The sequence below is a fragment of the Cylas formicarius genome, unplaced genomic scaffold, assembly GCF_029955315.1.
Source record: "Cylas formicarius isolate icCylForm1 unplaced genomic scaffold, icCylForm1.1 PGA_scaffold_7__23_contigs__length_41026272, whole genome shotgun sequence".
In the NCBI taxonomy this organism is placed as follows: domain Eukaryota; kingdom Metazoa; phylum Arthropoda; class Insecta; order Coleoptera; family Brentidae; genus Cylas; species Cylas formicarius.
The window spans coordinates 15,647,471-15,669,742 of record NW_026844352.1 but is presented as its reverse complement, the minus strand read 5'-3'; the positions used below and the strand labels follow the sequence as shown (position 1 = coordinate 15,669,742).

The 22,272-nt window shown below is 36.0% G+C and overlaps 1 protein-coding gene across 1 annotated transcript in view; it reads right to left on the bottom strand.

Annotated features, from left to right (window-relative positions):
• LOC132705348 (ATP-binding cassette sub-family G member 1-like) overlaps positions 1-21,381 on the bottom strand; it is a 45,089-nt gene extending 23,708 nt beyond the window's left edge. The window contains exons 1-2 of the mRNA XM_060675884.1: positions 20,989-21,381; positions 3,652-3,769 (exon numbers count right to left, since the gene is read on the bottom strand). Coding sequence (XP_060531867.1) covers positions 3,652-3,769; positions 20,989-21,262 — 392 coding nt within the window. The 5' untranslated portion in view covers positions 21,263-21,381. The remainder of the gene's footprint in view (positions 1-3,651; positions 3,770-20,988) is intronic.
• Between the last annotated feature and the right edge of the window lie 891 nt (positions 21,382-22,272).

The window sequence follows — 22,272 nt, the reverse complement described above, 5'->3', positions numbered from 1 at the left end:
CACCTTGTTATTTTTTATTTGCCTTTGCCTCCAGACGAAAGCGCTGAAAGTCCCGCAAAATAAAATATAAAGTTGAGTTTAATTAGGCAGAATTTGTCAGAATTAAGTCATAATTTCTCAGAGATAATTCAGAATCTCTGAGTAAGAAGTTAGAATTTCTGACTAAAATTAAAATTTCTGAAAAACAAGTCAGATTTTCTGAGAACAAGTCACAATTTATGAAAAGCAGTCAGCATTTCTGAAAAATACGTCAAATACTCTGACGTAAGTTTCTCGTGAGGGACATCGCGAATCGAAAATATTATGGCATTTTCATAATATTTTGTTTTTTCATAACTATTACCAAAATTGTTATTTTCAAATATTGGTTTTTTATTGCTGTTGGTATTTTTTCGCGTTTTAAGTATTTATAAAAAAGATAAAAAATGCAATCAACTTTTAAATCGGAACTTCTTTTCAGATTTTAATCATGTTTTAACCAGAACTCGACAGGTTAAAAAAAATTTGTCAAGTCAAAAATCCTAAAATTGCTAATTTTTATTATTATGCCATAAAAACTAACCAAAACTTCCTCAATTAATGAAAAAATTCAGAATTAAATTCTGACACATTTCTAAGAAATTCTGATAGAAATCAGTAATTCTGACTTGTTTCTCAGAAATTTTGACTTAGGTCAGAAATTTTTCTCAGAAATTCTAAGTCTACAAAACTAAAAGAAAAATCTAAAACTTATGTTTTATTTTTTGTGGCCTCTCAGCGCTTTCGTACCTTTAAACATAAGAGAAACACAAAATTATAGATATGAAATATGGCGGAAATTTTTTGAACCAAAATTCTTTGTTGATATCTATCCATCTAGGTTTTTCCCAGCGCACCACAATCGAAATGCTTGTTGGCTGCTTTAGTACAACGAGACTGAGATTGGGATGGGATTGGGAGTCAAATTACAGCATACCAAACAACCCACCCAACCGTAGGGAAACGAATCGAAAACTTTTGAATAATTTTAATGAAATTCAGTATGCCACTGGGTAGAGTGTATAATCCGTTCAGTTTTAAAGAGATCGAAATTCATTCCGAACATAAGGATGTACCGTGACTTGTAGGGCATAAAGAAATATCATGTTTTCATATTTGGAGTATTCTTGAGGAACATGTGCACTAAATTTCGTTAATTTTGCATGGCAAATAAGTTTAACGTAGCATTTTTAAAAACTTGACCAGTGTTTGTTTGGTCCGCTATAATTTGACACAAATTTAGATCCCAATCCCAAAGTACTTTAGCTACGTTATTAGTACAGAGTGACGCGACAACCTTTGACAAATATGATAACAGCGGTGCTTCCTTCTCTTTCATTCTGATAGTGTTATTTTTTAAAACTTCGTATAAATTTCTAAGGGAAAATATTACGTTATTTTATATTGAAAACCTTGGAAGTCGGTTTTAAAATAAAAACGCAGTCTTAGCGCATATCTATTTTAAACCCAGCTCTACATCTTTCAATAGCTTTTTTTTTCACTTTCAAATTCTCGTAAGTCTCATTTTGTTCGATAACGCCTAACATTTCAAGTTAGTTATTGTTTCAAATGAATAGTTTTAATTCCATATTAAATAAATATATTGAGACAAAAATTCGGATTAGTTCAGCATCAGCGAATTTTTGGCTGCTACTTTTACTAATAGAATATAATACAATTTGTCTAATTCTACATTGCGTCATTTATCTAAAAAGAAGAAAATGGCTATCAATCAAAAATATTTAGTTCCTTGGCACTGATCCACATATAGGTAGGCAAAAAGTCACCCAAAGCTATATTCTGTGCAACATCTACGCCATAAAGATTATTTTAAATGATTCTTTTCTATTTCAGTAAACCAAGAAGCAAGAGTAAAATGACGTTTAATGAAGAAAGTCACTGGCGCCTAAAAAATACCGCAACATCTTTATAATGCTTTATTAGCTAGAAGAAGGTCGAAATACCCGATGCTCCCAATAAAATGAATTATGTGATGTTAAAACCTTGTATGCCAGTGCGTCAGATAAAATTTATAATATCAAAAACTCTTAAAAGTATTCATTAAATTATGGATAAAAATGTAAACAAAAGTAATTCAAAGTTAATGTAGACAAATTTGGTAACCTGTAAAAATTTGCTCGTAGTGCCTCGTCAAATATTGATGTTAGAAAAAAGTGAGCTTTTGGAAAGCTTTAAAAGGATTCAGCATAAAAGAAATATGTTTTTAGTCATTAGAAGAGAAAATGGGACATTCATTGTTGGTATTATTTAAAGCCAACATTATTTATCTGTAAAAGCACTATCTTATCTGCATATCTAGTTGGTAGTCTGCCAGACGCATACTTGAGTGGATCAAAAAGTAGATGTCGAAACAAAGTTCCTTTTTAAATGTTACGCTTTTTTTAAATCCTTTTTAGATTTCTGTGTCAAATTTCCCTCATAATTCATATAGCATATCATCATACCATCCATAAAAAACAAATTTAATTTTGAAATGGACCGGTAAGTACTATTAAAGTTCTTAAATTCTGATAATTACATTTCTGTCAGTCAAGAACGTGAATATGGCGCGTCTAAATAAAACCCAAAAGAGAATTGAAATTTTATTTTTTTTTGGTGCATCTTCTGAAGTAGCTTCAAATAATAATGAAGATAATTCCGACCGCAGAGTACATTTTGTTAAAATTGTACCGTAAATAAACAAAATTGTAGGCATTAAAGTAGTAATATTTCCCAATGAATGAGAGAAAATCATACATAACTTCCACAAAAAATAAATGTTTGGGCAGGGACTTTAAATAATATCTTTGATCAACATCTTACTGGAGCCCGATATTTACAATTTTTCTATTTCTACTCTCGCAGTTTATTTCCTAAATCCAAATCAGCCAGATCGATATATTTGGTTTCAACAGGATGGTGCTTCGTCCCATTTTGTTCGTCAAGTACGCGTGAACATTTAAATAACGTATTTTCCGGACAGAGACAAAGATAGAAGGCGATCAATAGAATGGCCTGCAAGATCTCCAAATATTACTCCACTGTATTTGTCCTCTGGAGTTATTTAAAAGTGTATAAGGGAGAACCACAAAATTTTGATGATTTAAAATTTAGAATTAAATACGAAATAACAAAAATTAATTAAAATAATGTTTTGGAAAGGTTTTTAAATCAATAAGCCTATTGTCAAGAGTTAGTGGTGGGCCCTTTGAACACCTAATAAAAATAATTTTTGTTACATGCTGTTTCTATACATTTTCTCTTACTTTCACTCACTGTGGACCTTGCAATGGGTATTTCTGGATATTTTGAGTTAAACAAATTACAAACTTCTTGTTTTCCTAAAAATAAAAATTTTTATTCAAGGAACTTGATATTGACATCTAATTTTTGATGAGCATGTTTAAATAAATTTATTCCATACTTTTGCCGTTCATTTTTCATTTTATTTAAATCTATTTTATTACACATTTCCATTCTAAACGAAATTTATATTATTTTTAGTTTTTAATCCAGTATCCAAAGTTTAAGTGCAACGCTGATAACGCTTTAAATGCGACGCCGATAATTTTCCTTTTATTATTGTAATACTTAAACTTGTTGGAAATATTTGTATATAAATGTGGTACTTACACAAACCCAGCCAAAATGTTTAACAGGGTGCTTTTTCCGGCCCCGGACGGGCCCATAATTACGGACAACTCTCCGGATTTAAACTTCCCAGACACACCGTGGAGTATGGTTTTCGTTTCTGCAACAAACAAAAAATACTTTAAAGGAAAAAGCACACTGGTGGCATTTCAGCCCGTCCCTGTTAAAGCGAGGAAACATTGAATGACGGTGGCAAGACGTTCTATCCGAATTGGTAACGAAACGACCTTCAAACTAAAAGAATAAACTGAACATAATAACTAAAGTTGTCATTCGCTGTTCGAAGATATATTTCAAAATTAAAGAGGCGTTGAAATTTAATTAGGAACTTATTAAGTGGTAATGGATATCGAAACTTAATAACTAGGTGCTAATTTAAAAGGTCGGAACTGCGTATTATTTAATAAGGTTTAATTAGATATCTCACACGATTTAATTTCTCTACACTCTAATTTAAACTGTTTTTATTGCTTTCCTTTTAATTTTAGATGGGCGATATTTAATTTACCAGAACACATTTGGAATTGACGATTGTAAATCGACAATGTTGACCATCGCCATATTTTTAATAATCACATAAATATTAACGTAAACAACGTATAAAATATCACCGATAACGGCTAAATCCACAAGCGGTTTGCTTTCGTATCCGTTCACTTTTGTCATTATCTAACCAAACAAAAAAAATATTAAGTGGCAGATAGAGTTTGTAAACGCGTTCATATGTAACGTAATGTTAAAATTACACAGGCCAACAATTTTTAAATTTTTGAAAGTTGATATCGATCTGATATTTGATTCTGTATAATTTAGGCCTCCTAAATTTATATCTGATAAGCACTTTCCTCTATCACGTATCAAGATTTAAGGAATTTATAAATGAAAATCTCCGTTTATTCAAATATTATTTTTATTGGCCGAATTGATTTTTAGAAAGTTTCTCCCTTTTGGCCGAAAAATTTCCTCTAGTAGATTTTTAATAACCATCAGTCATTTGCCATCATTGCAACGTTCCATCGACCTTGACATCTGCGTTCCATTTTTTAAAATCTTGGTGGGACCTCTCATTGGTCTTCACTCACAGCATCCAGATTTTCGTAAAAGTAGTCCATATGTAAGTGTAACATGTTTCCTAAAATGTCTTGGAAATTTCGATATTTGTTGTTTCCTAGAAAAACTTTTTATAATATCAATGGAACCCATACAACCTGTGTTCATGCAGATTCGTTCCTGGTATTCACAAAGTCTTGATCTCGCACTATTTGCGGACCTACAAAATTCCTTCTATTAATTTTGAACCTCAGAGAGCGAGATATATTTCACGTAGGTACTGCTTCATCAGTCTTAATACAATATGCAACAGTGTTAACAGAAGAAAGTTTTTTGATCCGGGAGTTAAATTAACCTTTTTGGTCAGTTCTCTTTCACCCAACGTTGCTGTCTGTTTCTACTGTCCCACTCACATAAAACAATCAAAACACAAAAAATGCCTTTAAATACTGAATAAAAAACTGTTAAATAACACCAAACACGACCTTTCTTCGTTGACCAGTTAAAAAATGTTTAAAAACATCTTGCAATTGTAGTGTTATTTAATAATAATATGTATTTTATAATAAATTATTATGCGTTGGTGATGTTCAATTTAACATTTCTTAGTATTTTTATATTATTTCGGTTAATTGACCAGTCAATTGGCACAAAAAAAATTGACCGGTCACTTCCACAACCCTAGGAGCAACTTTAAACTCTTGAATGGAAACCGCCATTTTTATTTTAACAAAAATGTTTTATTTTATTTGCTTGAAAATATACAGGTCAATGTTGTGAATCCGATATTACTGTCAGCATTGCTTAATTTTAACATATTTTGTCTACTCCTCCCTTACTTCAAAATAGCCAATTATACGCTAATAAGGCGTGCTAAAACGTCGACTTCATCAAAGATTCTCCCTAGGCAATTTGAGCATTTCCGCTACTTTAGTCGCGGGTTTGGAGAGATCAAATTTTTTCATTATATTAAAAACACTCGTTTTGCATTTATAAATGGCATAATGGCACATTTTAGAGTAGGGAGTAAAAAAATATATTAAAACACTAAAATTGTATTCCTAACACTGACCTGCGTATTTCTTGATAAATATTATAAATCGTTTTTTCGGATTACAGCGCCATCTGCCGAGAATCCAACGGACACTTTCGAAGAAAAAGTGACGTTTTTGTAGCCTAGAATAAAAATAGGGGTTTCCATTTAAGTTGCTTAACCACTTGTTGGTTCGGATGTGGGTTTTGTTGTTATTGAACATTGAACAGTTTTTCTAATGTCATTCATTCCCTTTACTACGCCATAAAGCAATATTAAAGAATAAAATAGTATATCATGCAGTAAGTGTGGTAAACGGCATTTGAGTCACGACTTTATTAGGCACGAGCGGAGCGCTGCGTAGCGAGTGTTTATAAAATGTGTGCGTGACTTAAACAGTTTACCATACGTGTTGCATATTATACTTTTTCTACGACCGTTAGTTCTTGGGTACATTTTTGCAAAAACGTTGTGCTCGTGCCAAAACAATACTCCTGATTCAAAGGACGTTTTAATAACTTGTTGCACAATATACTGTTTATTCATTCTTAGTTTAGTCTTTAATAATTCATATTCGTTAATTTTTTAAGAAACCCATCACTATTACTGTTCTCAAAACGAAATACTGAATTTGATATGGCCTTAATATAAATATAAACAAATACAATATTCGCAAATTTATGAAATACGTGATTCTTCTTATTATTATTTCTTATTTTTTGTTTGGAAAGTTCTTGATGCTGTTCGATATTTAAATTCTTGTTTGCATTATTTAGAAAGCGGGTGAAACCACAGTCTTTGGCAATGACTTTGCACGGTGTTATGGTTTGCAAAATCGATGTTGATTACCAGATCTACAGTATTAATCGCAGTGAAAGAAGTAATAGAAAATGTAGTTTTTAAGTATAAATGGTGCATTTAATATCCGTAAGAATTAAACAAAAGGATTCACTTAGATAGAAAAGAAAAAAATATATAATTTTTCAGTTTTACATAAAAACGTGACTATCGAGGTTAGCTATTCCTATTACACGTATAACATGTTGTACAGGGTATTCCCATAAATGTAGGTAAGATATAAAGCGGACCGCACTTAAGGCTTGCTCGATTTCCGGATTTAAACCCTCTGGATTTTTTTCCGTATGGTCACCTAAAATCTTTGGTTTACGTTAGTCCTGTGGAAAATGTAGGGGACCTAAGAAATCGAATTATTGATTATTGCAATTAGAAACCACCCTGGTATTTTTGATAGAGTTCACCAGTCCACGAAGAGAATATTGGAGATGCTCGCTTTCAGCAGTTTTTGGTAAATGTATTGTACGTGGGTCGTCGCGACCCTGAGGTTAATTTAAAGCGGACTGTAATTTTTTTTAAGCAGAGCCCACAAGACGTGGTCTTGAGGGTAGAGACGGCACTAACCTCTTGTCGCTGCTGTCTCGCTGGACTGGGGCCCCAATAGCAGCTCCTCTTCGATCTTGAGGATCACGGTCTCGGTACGGTGGAGGTGGTTCACACGCACACGCAACGCGGAGGGAGACAATAGTTTTTTCTTTTGGGGGTTCAACACTATCGGCGTGCTATCGATGCCAAGTTCGAATGCGAAAACGTTAAGCACGTTCTTCGTCGCACGTGCGCGCTCTCCCTCTCTTTTAGCTCTACATTTTCTGCATGGCGGCGGCACCTTACGGGCCACTAAATTTTTAAACTTCCGCGGTTCTTGCCCGGGTGTTCGCTTTGCGAATTTAACATTCCACCCACCAAAACCCACAGTTTTCAAATAACCGAAAGGCACCCATAAGGTAAATGAATGGATACGAAAAAAAAAAGGGTTTTCTATAAAAGAAAGAACAAAAGAAACTTCTTGCTAACTTAAATACTAAAAACGGGTAATTAACCTAAATATTGTATGGCTACGTGATTACCCACGCGTCAGTGATTGGGTAAGGGACAGAGTTTGACCACGGGCCGTTGCATAAGTCCGGTGGGGGTTTTTAGAGTCACCACCCGGACGAAACCATCGGTGCCCGGGTGAACTTTGGTTACTCGGGCTAAAAGCCATTGAAGAGGTGGTCTTTGCTCGTTCTTTATGAGTACCAGCCTCCCCACCTGAATATTATCGACTTTCTCGCACCACTTCGCCCGCTGCTGAAGAGTGTGAAGGTATTCATGTTGCCACCTTCGCCAGAAGTCGGTGTGCATCCGCTGAATTAATTGCCATCTGCTAAGGCGATTGATGCGCATATTGGAAAGATCTGGATCCGGAATGCTAGAGTTCAGGGGCTCCTGCGTTAAGAAATGGGACGGAGTCAGTGCCTGGAGATCGTTGGGGTCGTTAGAGACAGCGCACAACGGGCGCGAGTTGAGAACAGCCTCTATTTGCACGAGCAAGGTATACATCTCCTCGTAGGTGAGGAGTTGATCGCCAAGCACTCTGTAGAGGTGAGTTTTTACTGATTTGACACCGGCTTCGGCCAAGCCGTTGAAATGTGGAGCGCCGGGGCTATTAAAGTTCCACTGAATAGCCGCAGTCTGGGCGGCGAGTTTAAAATATTCGACGATTTGTTTATGGGCACCGACAAAGGAGGTTCCTTGATCGCTGATTATTTGTGAGCATCGGCCTCGGCGAGCTACGAACCGCCGAAAGGCGGCAATGAATGCTTCTGAAGATATAAGAATTTAGTGACTTGGCACCTCGAGACTTGCTCATGGTCATCGAGAGGGGGCCGGCGTAATCTAGGCATACCACCGAAAAAAACTTTTAGTTCTGAAACTCTTACGGCTGGGAGGTCGGCCATAAAGGGAGAGTAAGATTTGGGCTTCGCCCGGAAGCATCGAATACACTGGGACAAGACTCTCTGTATAGCAGTGCGTGGGGAAAGGATCCAAAATTGCTGTAGCAAAATGTATTGAAGAGTCTTAAAGCCTACGTGTAGGTTTTGTTTGTGTGCCCAGCTCTGTCAATCGGTGAGATTTGGGCAATAATAAAGGATGCTTCTCGTCATAGGATAAATTGGAACGCCTAATCCGACCACCCACCCTGAGGCAGCCTCGCCCATCTAGGAAGACGGCTAACTTGCGAAAGGGTTTGGGAGGCAGATTATTTTTGTTTAGTTGTTCAACGATGTCTGTAAAGCAAAACATTTGAACATGTTTTACGATCACCAGAAGCGCATTTTGAATCTCCAATGGGGTGAGAGGGCCGAATTGTTTTGCAAGTTTATCGGATCTGGTGTTCGAAATGAATCTAAGGACGTAGGCTATTGTGTGTTGTATTTTGGGCAAAGAGGAAAATTTATTCACCAACAGCGTTAAAAAGTGCTCCTCGAAACTGGTGTGCAAGACTAAAGTTCGCTTCTCGCAGAAGACCTCTTGGGGACGAATCTCAGTAATGTCCGGCTGTTGAGGCCAATTATTGGGTTCCTGTGCAAGCCAAGCGGGGCCTTGAAACCATAAGCCATGGTTTACGAGCTGAGCGGGTCTTACACCTCGGGAGACGCAATCAGCGGGGTTCTCCGCAGTGGGAACGTAGCGCCAACTAGTGAAGGGAATGAGACCGTGTATATGTGCCACTCGATTGGCCACGAAGGGTTTCCAGCGATGCGCTGGGGACGCCAACCATGCCAAAGTAACTTGTGAGTCAGACCATGCAAAGACTGCGTCGAGAGTGACGTGCCTTGCATAGACCTGCTTGACGTAGTCGACAAGGTCGCTGAGAAGTGCGGCAGCGATTAGTTCCATGCGGGGAATCGAGATGGCGGTTTTCAAAGGGGCTACTCGAGACTTACCAATGACGAGATGGATCTGAGGATTGCCAGTAAAATCTCTGCATTTGAGGTACACCGCTGCCCCGTAGCCAGTCTGCGAGGCGTCGCAGAAACCATGCAGTTCCACCAATTGTGGTTCGTCTACAAATATACGTCTCGGAATTTTAAGGGCTGTTAGTTCGGGAAGTTCCGACTTAAAATTATTCCACTGTCGACAAACATCGTCACTGGGGATTTCGTCCCAGTCCGAGTGAGACAACCAAAGCTTTTGCATTAAAAGTTTAGCGAATAGCACCACGGGTGACAGAAAGCCTAGAGGATCGTAGACGCGAAAGATTTGACTGAGAATATTGCGTTTGGTACAAGGTAGATCTTTGGGCGAGCAGGAATAGAAGAACGTGTCGCACGAAGGGTTCCATTGCAAACCTAGGACTTTAATACATATGGGCTCATCCTTGTCAAACGAACAGGGCATCTGAAGATGTGAGGCATTGACAGCAGATAGGACAGCTTCGTGGTTGCTTGCCCATTTCCGAAGCTCGAACTTCCCTGTTTGAAGAAGCTGAATAAGTTCTTGCTGTAAGCTTAGCAAGGCATCAAGGAGGTCCGCACCTGCGGCGATATCGTCTATAAAGATTTGATGCTCCAAGGCTTGGGCCGCGCGGGGAAATTTTTTACCTTCCCGTATGGCCAACTCTTTGATCGTTCTGAGGGCCAGGTAAGGAGAGCTGGACACACCGTAAGTGACGGTGTTTAAAACGTATTCCTGCAAAGGTTCCTGATCGGAGAAGCGCCAGAGAATTTTCTGGAAATTTCGGTGTGCAACGTTTATCAAGATTTGCCGATACATCTGACGTATATCGCAAACGAACACGTAACGATGGAATCTGAATTGTAGGAGTATCGAGGAGATATCCTGCTGCAATTTTGGGCCTGTAAGCTGGGTGTCGTTTAATGAAACACCGTTTGATGTGGCGCATGATGCGTCAAAAACGACACGGATTTTTGTATCTTTGGAGATACAAAAATGAGTTATGTAGTAACCTAGAGGAGAGCGATATTGGGCGGAGTCAGATACCAAAGACATGTGGCCAGATTTCAAATAATCTGTCATAAAATCAACATAAGCCTCTCGGAGGTTAGGATTCTTTGCTAAACGCTTTTCGAGGAGGTTGAACCTTTTAAGAGCTTGATTATATGAATTTCCAAGCGTGGGCGCGGAATGCTTAAAAGGAAGTGAAACTACGAATCTCCCGGAGGTCTCGCGGTAGGTAGTTTCGTTATAATATTTGTCACATTTGATGTCATCAGGGGATGGAGGTATGGACCTTGAAATCGATTCAAGTTCCCAAAACTTTTGAAGACCAATATCAAGTGTTGGCTCCGTGGATACGTGTAGATTAGTCAAGTGATTGGAGAAGGCCAAACATTGGGCTCTGCCTTGCAGGATCCAGCCAAAGACGGTCTCAAGCGCTACCGGTTGATCAGGGTTGCCGACTAGGCGGCCCCTTTCTAAAAGGTAGGGTACTAATTCAGCACCAATTAACAGGTCAATGTCGCCTGGAATGTTGAATTGAGGGTCTGCAAGAGGCAGATGTTGTATATGGGCCAAGTGTGAGCAATCGATTATCATTTTGGGCTGCGAAGAGCAAATTTTGGGCAAGATAATTGCTTCAAAGTTGAATATAGGTTCGAGCTTATCACAAGGGCGGAGTTGGCATTGGATCATACCTTGGTTGCAACTGGACGACATATTGTTAAGCCCCTCTATGGGAACCAAAACCTTTTTACGGGGTAAACGTAACCTGTCTGCGCAGTTCTGCGAGATAAAGTTTGCCATGCTTCCTGTATCATTCACGTGGGCTACGATAGTGGACAGTAGAACTGTGGATTGTTCTGACACGGCAGATGATCCGACAAGAGTCAAGTTTGGTGACTGAAAGGCAGCTGCACAAGTGGAATCGTTTGCGTTTGCATTGGGCAAAGCCTGAGAGTGGCTGGGGGTACTAGTAAAGAGCCGGGGCTCAGTGGATTGAGCTAAGTTGTCGTCCTCGTTATTCTTGGGAAAGTGGAGGAGAGTATGATGTAAAAATTTGCAAATTTTGCAGTGTACTGAGGTGGGGCACTGCTTTAGGTTGTGTGGAGCCCGTAAGCAATTGATGCAGTAATTATTAAAGACCTGGCAACGGAAAAGTATATGATTACCAGAGCACGCAATACATTTGCTTTTTTGGGCAGAACTTTGTTCAGGCGTGTCGGTTATGAAAGCCGAGGTGGATTTTCTAATGAAACTAGAGCTGGTTGGAGTTTTAGTTCGAAGACCAGACGGGTTAGAGTTCATTAATTGCGCCGAGTCCAAGGCCTTACAGTATTCTTCAAGAAAATCGCTTAAGTCCTGAAATGTTGGCAACTCAGTTGTCCTGAACTCCTTTTCAAACTCAGTGCGTGTCTGACTATCCAGCTTTGGCAGTATCATGTTAAACAATAAAAAATCCCAACTGTCGGTGTTAAATTTAAGGGCTTTAAGAGCGGATATGTTTTCTGAAAAAGTGTCCAAAAGGGCGCGGAGTTCTCTAGCAGCGGGTTTTTGAACCGCGGGCGCATTAAAAATCTCATGGTAGTGACAGGTGGCTGTGAAACGCTTATTGTCATACCTTTTACGCAAAGCTTCATATGCGATTAAATAGTTGTTTTCCGTAATACTCAAACCCTTAATAACATTAAACGTGTCACTTTTCAATGCTCTATGCAAGTAATGAAATTTTCGGACGTCTGAAAGCCCTACGTTATTATGTACGAGACTATCAAACATGTCTATGAATGGCGACCAGAATTTAAAATTTCCATCGAAAGTAGGAACGTCCATTTTTAATTGAATGGCCGATTCGCGGGGAGGCTCAATATTACTGGCGTTTTGACTAGATGCAGGGGCATCCGTGGAATAAATATCGCGTTTAAACATTTTGATTGCGTAGTAATATATGTCCGCCTGTTTTCGAACCGCATCGTGTTCCTCGAATTCCGCGTCATCGGCAAGCAACATAATTACGGAATTATGAGACTTGCCGAATTCACCGTACATTTTGTCACACTCATCGGCACGAACCAAAAATTGAACTTTTTTTGAAGGATCGGTCTCGACCTTTACCCCAACCTCGTAGGTTTCCTTTAACCGATTAAGATCAGCAGCGCGTTTCATTACGAGCCTTTTCAATTTTTCGGTCATTTCCAATTAAATTGTAAAAGAACTAGACACCAAAAAATAAACGGCTACGTAAGTAGTACTAATCGACAGGAAATGTAACAAAAAACGGCAAATACCGACTCTGTTATTATTTGTTAAAGAAACCAAAGCGGAGTAACCAACGTTTTTTATTTGATAATTTTTTGAAAAGTTATTAACACTACGGTCGTAATGCGATATCGTAGGCCTTGGTCAAACCGTGCGCCCAAACACTTGTTTTTATAATTTATATATGGATCTACCAACAAAAAAAACTTTCGATATGGATCGATAAATTTTGTACCTACGGAGGATTTAACCTATTGATGCATTTATGTACCTACCCACAAATAAATGTTTTGAACGAAATACGCCAAGCAAACACTATGACTTTTATATGATGCAGAAAATGAGCATGTAAAATATTGAAAATATAGAAATCACGAAACATCCAGCATCCCGGTCGAAGGATCAAAATGGGTCGTCGCGACCCTGAGGTTAATTTAAAGCGGACTGTAATTTTTTTTAAGCAGAGCCCGCAAGACGTGGTCTTGAGGGTAGAGACGGCACTAACCTCTTGTCGCTGCTGTCTCGCTGGACTGGGGCCCCAATAGCAGCTCCTCTTCGATCTTGAGGATCACGGTCTCGGTTCGGTGGAGGTGGTTCACACGCACACGCAACGCGGAGGGAGACAATAGTTTTTTCTTTTGGGGGTTCAACACTATCGGCATGCTATCGATGCCAAGTTCGAACGCGAAAACGTTAAGCACGTTCTTCGTCGCACGTGCGCGCGCTCTCCCTCTCTTTTAGCTCTACATTTTCCGCATGGCGGCGATACCTTACGGGCCACTAAATTTTTAAACTTCCGCGGTTCTTGCCCGGGTGTTCGCTTTGCGGATTTAACAGTACGATCAATATTAAATTATTTTTAGTCGAATTGCAAATATTACGAGAATGTTGAAAAACATTTCTATGATAAATGGACTTGCAATAAAATAGCTTTTATTTTTTATCTTGTAAACGAAGAAGGATATGAGCAAAATTTAAGAAAAGAAAAAGTAGTAGTTATACTCGCTCTATCCCCGAAATTAAATTAAAGTCAGTGGCGTGTATTTTTATCAATACGTTTTATAAAGTTGGAACAACGCCGCCAAATTTCAAAGAAATCCGTATGAAGGTGTTTAAATTAATTTAAAAAATATTATTAAAAACAAAATTAAAATTGTTTTAGTAAAATGATCTGAAGAATCACGTTCGTAAATATTGCTACGCCTTTTTTAAACACCCTGTAGAGTCCCGTGCACAAAAATCGCTGCAAGCAATGTTGAGGTCAGTCAGTCAAGATCGAGATGAATTTTATCGCCATCAATTTAATCAGTTTTGAAACATCTCTATTTCTACTTCAATAAAACACGAAACGCCCACTGCGTAGGTATATAATTTTAATTAGTTGCGTAATTAATATTTATTATGTTTAAATCAACGGCGGGATAAGGTGTAGCACGAACAAGGTTGCAGAATCTGGTAAATGTTTATCGATCGTTGTGTTTCTACACTTGCCTTGGGATAAATCACCTATTTATATTTATTCTTTTATTTATATTTAACAAAGTAAATATCGAAATAGGGGCAATATTTATTTATATACTTACTATGAATTTGAAAATAATAATAATAACATGTAGTAATAATAATTATAGTAATAATGATAATAATAATTGTTTTGTCTAAAAATAATAATTTAATGAATACCAAATTGTGACAAAAATTTCCTCACTTAACCTTCATTCGCCGTATATTAATTACATTACAATTACAATTAATACAATTAAAAGGCAAGCCGTACAAAAAAAGAGAACGAAAAGAAAAGAAAGAAAAAAGCCCATGTCACACATGTACCTATTATTATCTACATCAATTTATTTATACAAAAAAAGTAACAAAAGAAGAAGATGCATAAGAAAATAGATGATTCAGAACAGGGCGCATATGCAACTACCCAGATATTTCACAGCAGCCCTTTTGAATGAGTCTTATGAGGGCAAAGTGATATAGCGATATGGTGTGTTTAAGTCCAAATTATGAGCATCATATCTAAATTTAATTTTATCAAATATATAACTCAATTCATCTTTTAAGTTATTTAATTATTTCATTATGCAGTATAAAATACTATGATAATATCGCCTTTTCCCCATGCTCAACCACCCAATTTCTCTCATTTTAGTACTAACCCCCAGCCATACTGTCTAATATCAGCAATGAAACGCACACAACAATTCTGCATAAGCTGGATACATCCTACAAGGACCGTACGCAGTGTCACAAAAAGTGAAACTGCTAAAAGACTAGACTATCACATGATTTTTTAAAACCATGATTTAAAAGATATCTTTAGTCGAACATAAGTTTAAGATTGGCAAATGAAATTGTTGACATTGATCCGTATAATTGGGGATTTTAGAGAAGGGAGTAGAAACAAATATTTGCTAGAAGAATCCATAGAATCATACTAAAAAAAATATATAATCGCCTGGAAGACTAGAAGCTTAGAAACACATGAGCATAAACTACAATAAACTTACTTTCATAGGAAATATAAAAAAAGGAATACAAAAATCGGAAAATGGAAAAAATTGAATATGTGGGGAATATATTGCCAGGAGTAACACAATTTGTTATTGCGTATAACATGCCCGAATGGGAGTTCGCCCCAAAAGCAGAACCGGAAAAAAAGAGTCTAAAACCCCATTACATTTTACATTTTACAAAAAGGAGAAAACCAAAATAGCTATTAAAATTAAATAACTGGTAAAACATATTGTGTTCTGTTAGTAAATAAGATTTTATTGATCCTTATTGTCACATACATGAACGATCTCTGAAATTCTATGTAAGTTATTTCTTGTTCTTTGGGAATAAGGAAGAGGTAAATGAAAAAAAAAATGCGCATATTGCTCATATTTAAAATATTAAAATTACTTAAAAAAGGAGATATATGACTACAGTAATGAATGTTAAATGCTTTTTTTCTAATTTTTCATTTGATTTTTTAGTTTGCTAAGAGAATCTCCATACGCCACCTGTTCGAAATCAAATGGAACTAATTTGTTGCTGTCACATTAACGATATTGTTATGATCATGTAGAGAAGAGGTTTTTACTTTTTTAAGCAAAAGCCGTATCTATATTTGTATTTATTTGTTAAGTTAAATAAAGAAATTTCTAAAAGAAACCTTAGTCAGTTGCGATTCAGCAGAATATTGCAGTTATTCGTTTTATCCGTACTATACACAACACAAATTTTGGGGTCACAGCAGATCATTCGTTGGTCAATGTCAGTGTTATTACGACGCCTTGCCAAAAACACAAGGCCTCGAAAAACACACTTCGATCTTCCAAATTTAATTTGCAAAATCTCGTTTGAGAAAGAAAATTTATTCATTTATAAATTAGACGCACACCAAATTATGTTCGTGGCAAATTCGCCAATTTGTAAAGATGCGCACGTAACTCATCTGCGAACAAAAGGCATCGATTTTAGATATGTTGCTATGGCATTAGTGTGGGATCCCATCGTCATTATCAAAATGCAAAGTAGCGCATCAAATTTTGGTTTTTTAACGCTAGTCTCAAGGTGCCCGTAGCTAATTTTGGTACCTGCCTATTTTTAAATATATGCTAACTATGCGGCTCTTCCAAGCACTATTAGAGACATTTGCAATTCGATATAATAAAGTTAGGCCGTGGTGCTAATTTTTTTTATCAACTTTTTGTCAACGTTGAACCGTATTTTGTATTAAACAAGCTATGACAAATAACGTGACCATGAAGTTGTGCATAACAATGCAACTGAATCGTATGACGTAAAATAAAGCAATAAGAAGAAACTCCTTAAGAAGTGACAGAAACGTTTCGCATTATACAATGAAAGGGACGAAAGTTCCGCAAAAAAATAAAAACATTTTTGTGCAAAAGGTATATTCGTTGCAGTTGCAGCAAATTTGGTGCTTGCGCAACAAATATAAATTTATTATCACACAAATAACATTTCCTTGCATTCAAATTATATTTGCAAAACCTATAATATAAGTTTGTTTAATGTACATATTTTTTAATTAGTTTTCAGAACTGAGAAATAGATAGTTTAACCAAAGATCATCAAAACTGTATTGGTTTAATTCACCATTACTGGATTAAAACTTTTATTATTGAACAACTAAATGATAAGATTGAAATTTTTAATTAAATAAGTAGTATTTGGTTTTTACACTAACTAAGCAACGTTAAGAAGTCACAGGGGCCCATTAGATTTCGCAGTAGGAATATAAAATAAACATATTTTTTTATTCCATACGTTATTTTTTAGATTTAGTTCAGAAGAATGATATGGGTAGTCTAATTCAATCCCCTCCACACATTTTAAAAACGGTTAAAAATATTCTGTTTTTATAACAGTAAAACTTCCATAATATTTTATTGTTCTATCTTTTTTCATTTTTAATGTAAAGAAATAAAAACATTATGTTCCGCCATAGTTGTAGCGCGATATGTCGCTAATGGTTGGCTTTTGAAGCAACGTTAATAAAACAAATTATCCCTTATTTTAAACGTCAAATCATACTCTTAAGTTTTTCTCATTTGGTTTGTACCACCCAGTATATTTGGAACATGTTTTTTGTTGGCTCTTAGAAGAGCTGGAACAACCAATATTCACTGTCCCTTCGCAAAGACATTTGTCAGGAAGCTTGATCTGTAATTTCAGTGAGGCTGACGATCTGTTTGTGCAAAGCTGAAAATTTAGCCTTGACACTCTCGTTATATGTGACTCAAGGTCTAAACGGACCGTTTGACCGGGTTTCGAAGCGGACCGTGAAATGAAAATCTAAATTTCAAACCAAACGGCGGTTGGTTCTAAAACGACTACAATCTAAATTACGATCTAAATACCACACGAATCTAATTATGATCACGAAGTAAGTGACGTAGGTATGTTAATATTATGTAGGTACAGATTAAAAAATGGATTTTTAACGATTTTACAATTGTGTGACGATAGTTATTGCGCGACTGACGTCAATCATATTATTCTACTGCTTAATTTGCCTGCCTACTAGCTATCTCCACGGAGCTGAGCTACGATGATGATGTTTAAATGGATTAAAATTACGTTTTAATTGAAAGCGGTTAAAAATAAAGTTATTTGAATGTCAAGTTCTATGAAAAATTTAGGGTTCAGCAAACGAACAACTTTAAGGTAAATTGTATTAGTTGTCACATGTAAAATGTCAGTATAAAAATGTGAAAAATTTAGGGTTGAGCAAACGAGCAACTTTAAGGTAAATTATATTAGTTGTCACATGTAAAATGTCAGTATAAAAATTGAGTGAAGGAGTAAATGTGCGTTAGTTAAATAGTAATAATAAAATAATAAAATTTGCCGCGAAAATTTTATATACATTTTTCTGATTCCGATTATATTAAAATTAAAAACAAAGAGTAAATATACAAAACAAGGAAGAGTGGAGTGAGGAGTGTTGCCTGAATACAAATGGTTGCCATGGCAACAATGTAATGAAATAAAAATAATAATATAAAAAGTGAAATTATTCAAACTTGACCTTTGCAAAGATAATGCAAACCATACAGATAGATACGAAGTCCTAAACATATGCAACAAAATTCAACAAAGTAATTTGCTCTATGTGATAGCATTAGAAGAGAAAATAAAATTTAAGAGGCTAAATCAGAAAAGGTGACCAAATATTATCATATTAACTAATCTGATCAACCACATCTTTACGGTTGATGTTTATCCGCCTTACTTCATACTCCATTATTGAAAAGCGGTAATAAACATAAGATGACAAACCACTGTCTAACTATATAGTAGCGAGAGTTTTCTAAAAAGTATGAAAATTGTAAGTAACAATATTCTTCAGGAAATTTTAAATAGTTTTTGAAAATCAGTATGGCTTTCGAAAAAATTGAAACACGCAATACATTAACAGTAAATTTCTAACAAAAGAAAAAAGTTTTAGTAAGTTTAGTAGACCTCAAATTCAACTTGTGGTTTGATAAGCCATTTCTAGTCCTTTACAACGAAAATCCTTTGAAAACCAAGCACATTTGTTATTGTTAGACAAATGATTAACTATTGTTTAGTCTTGTATGTTCTTAGTTTTTGTTAGTTTTTATATTTTTGTTTTCATTATCCAATTATTAATTTATTTCTTATCTAATCTTATACATAATATCGTGGATACTAAGTTTCCCAGTTCAAAATATCGTATTGCCGTCGAAAAACTATGTTTTTATTTAGAGAAATATGTATGTGTTCTAGAGTCTAGAGGGTCTATGCGATATGAAACAACGGAATTTTCCGCGATTCCGTTGCGATAAGCGTAGAAATTACGTTTAAAAAGTTTATTATTTGTTCGCAGTAAAATCGAGTGTAAATGTGAAACGTTCACGCTCAAATTGAAAACCAATTAGAATAAGTGAACTTGAAGCAACCCAAATATTTTCGTAATTCACAAGAAAATGTTCAATATCATCTATTTTCTTTGCATATTTTTTCATTGACCGCTAAAGGGACTAAGATAAAAGCGAAACATTATTCATCTATCGCAAACTATTTCATATAAACCAAACAATCTTGAATCATTTAATCTTCGTTACCACAAAAATTAACTCAAAAACAACTAAAATTTTTAATGCAATTAGACTTTCGGTGAGTAACCGGAAACAATTTTAAAAATGAACTGACAAACCAGCTTATATGCCAACCGGCTGGAATACAAGCCCAATTAAAATTACAAGCAATTAACCGTAATTGTGGAACAATTATCGCAATAAAAATGGTCAAAAGAGTAGTCTCTCACCAGGAAGTGGCACCCTTCGCAGCTAAAACTGCAGGTCAAACTAATGCAACATAAAATTTGCGCCGTTAGCTGTTCTTTGATAGACGTAATTAATGCGGCAATTAAATCGGCAGACAAAATAACGTTTCCCTTGTTAATCGACATTTAAAGTAATCCGGTGTAAACAAATAGCAAATATTTGTCTATTTAATGTTATCGTACTGCGTTGCTGTTGCCGCTCGTGAAAATGTGTCCCTCTAAGTAATAATGTTTTCATTGATTTTTATTGAACAACAGAATAAAAGAACGTTATTTCAAAAAATTATATTTCAAAATAAAAATTAGACAGATTTTACATACTACTCTCACTACCCCATGCAATGATGTCATAAGTTAGATGAGTCTGTGAGATTGACATGTATAATATTTTTAAATGTTCGCTTTTTGGAAAATCTTTAAGCTGTGAACATTTATTAGAGACTCCACCTATTAATAGTCTTTTATTCAATATTATATTATAAAACAACTTAAAAAGTACTATACGTGTTGCATATTATACTTTTTCTACGACCGTTAGTTTTTGGGTACATTTTTCCAAAACAACACGAATATATTCACTAACATGACAGTCAGAATTGACAAACGTCAAAATGAAATGAAAAGGTGTTTTTTTTGGGATATTGGCATTACAAACACTGCTAACAAAATTGCAATTTAATGTATAAGTCTTAGTATATTATGCAACAAGTGTAGTAAACGGCATTAATTTTTTTGTAATAAACGTTACCGTTACCTTTACTTGACGATGACGATTATATTCATTGATACGACCGTTAGAAAACATCCGATTGCTTCCAAACATAACAGCTACTGTAGATTTTGAGTGTTTCTCATCCCAAAATCTACGCTGAGTACTAAAGAATTTCTTTCTTTTTGTCGAAGAAAAATCGTATATCTGAATAAATGGAATCATGGCGAGATACAGCAACAAATGTGTTTTATATGATAAGAATCTATTTACATCTTTGATTGTTTCATGTTACATTAATTTTTATTTGCAAAGTTTTAGTCAACTGTTTAGTATCTGCTCGTATATTTTTGTTTTAGAATCTTCCTGTAGCAAATGGACAATTTGTCGAAAAGGGAACGAAAAAAGGACAGCACTCAAAGCTTTTGCTCCCATTCAGTTTGTTCAAGGACGCAAAGGTCAAAGATATACGTATAAACAAAATGAGAGATAGCAAATGCAAATGCTAGCGTTGAAAATCAGACTAGCAGTGCGTATTTCCAATGTAACTGAACCTCGACATTTACGATACGACGATAAGGAAAGTGTTAGTGAATAAAACTAACGTTTTTATCCCTTTTAGCCGACGGAAAAGCTTACCTTTCTGAAATTTCCTCAGCGACCAACTCGACGACCTGAAGTAAACATTGTCGAACTCCAAATCGACCTGTTGCTTCTTGGGGAACTTGTACTGGACGGTATCTTTGACCATCGCGACGTCGCTAACGTTGAGTTTCGGCAAACCGACACAAGAGTTTTTTACCTCGCACAAGACGTCGTTTTCGCTGGAATCGTTGGAACCGAACGACTCATTGCTCTGGCAACACTTCAACGCCGATCCCGATGACTTATTTTTATCTTCTTTGTTGGACATTGCGACGCGACGGACATTAACAACTCATCCTGCAAGCAACAGTTCTGCGTTAACCGCGCGTTTCCTGAGCTATCTATTACGGACTCCAACGCACAACGACCGTTAACGTAACACTAACGCGGTCGACTGTCGATTGTCTGTTTTTATAGAGGAGCATAGCGGTGTGGCTTCTCTGATTACGTTTCATGATTAATACGATACGTCACTGGGAATCTCGCCTCTGTTCAAATGAGCCCGCCGGAACGCGTACAAAGCTTGTAGTGCGTCGTTCATTGCGTACGAAAATGGTATCCGTTAGAGATTGTTACTTCTTTTAAATCTGTAACCTTAGTAAGCAAAATTCTGCTCTCTAAGTAGAAAATGTATGGCAGATGAAATCGGGGAAATACTTGTCCGGATTTTCGCAAGTGACAAAAATTTAGCTCCTTCAAGATATCGATTTCAATTATGAAAAAGCATAAAAAAGGACGTGGCGTTGGGCCAAAAGAATTTTTGATTGAAGATCAAATATACACTCCAAATTTGCCCGCGAATTTTACAGAAACATCAACAGTAACAATTAAACAAGTTACCAACGTGAACTGTGAATTTACAATATTTATTAATGTTAGGTCAGTTTTGTCAAACCTCAGCCCTTTCCATGTCAGTACATTAACCTGGTAGTTTTACAGTCAATTGCTTGGAATATTAGTTAAATTCTCTAGTTAAATCGCTGTAAAATCACAGTTTCATGCAAAACCTGTGACGCAGACACGCGCCATCTTAACTTTCGAACTTATAAGTATTTAACGGGAATGATCAAAGTTTATTTATTTTATTATTATGATAAGGAAGAGGTAGGTAATACGAATTATTGTTATATAAGGTTAATATTATTTATATCATAAAAACGAAGATATAACCCTCACCTTTACCTTCATCAGTATAATGCTACTAGAAAAACATTTAGTTGTTTATATATTGACTGCTTTTAGCACATATTTTTGGAGTTCACATGGCCAAAAATAGCG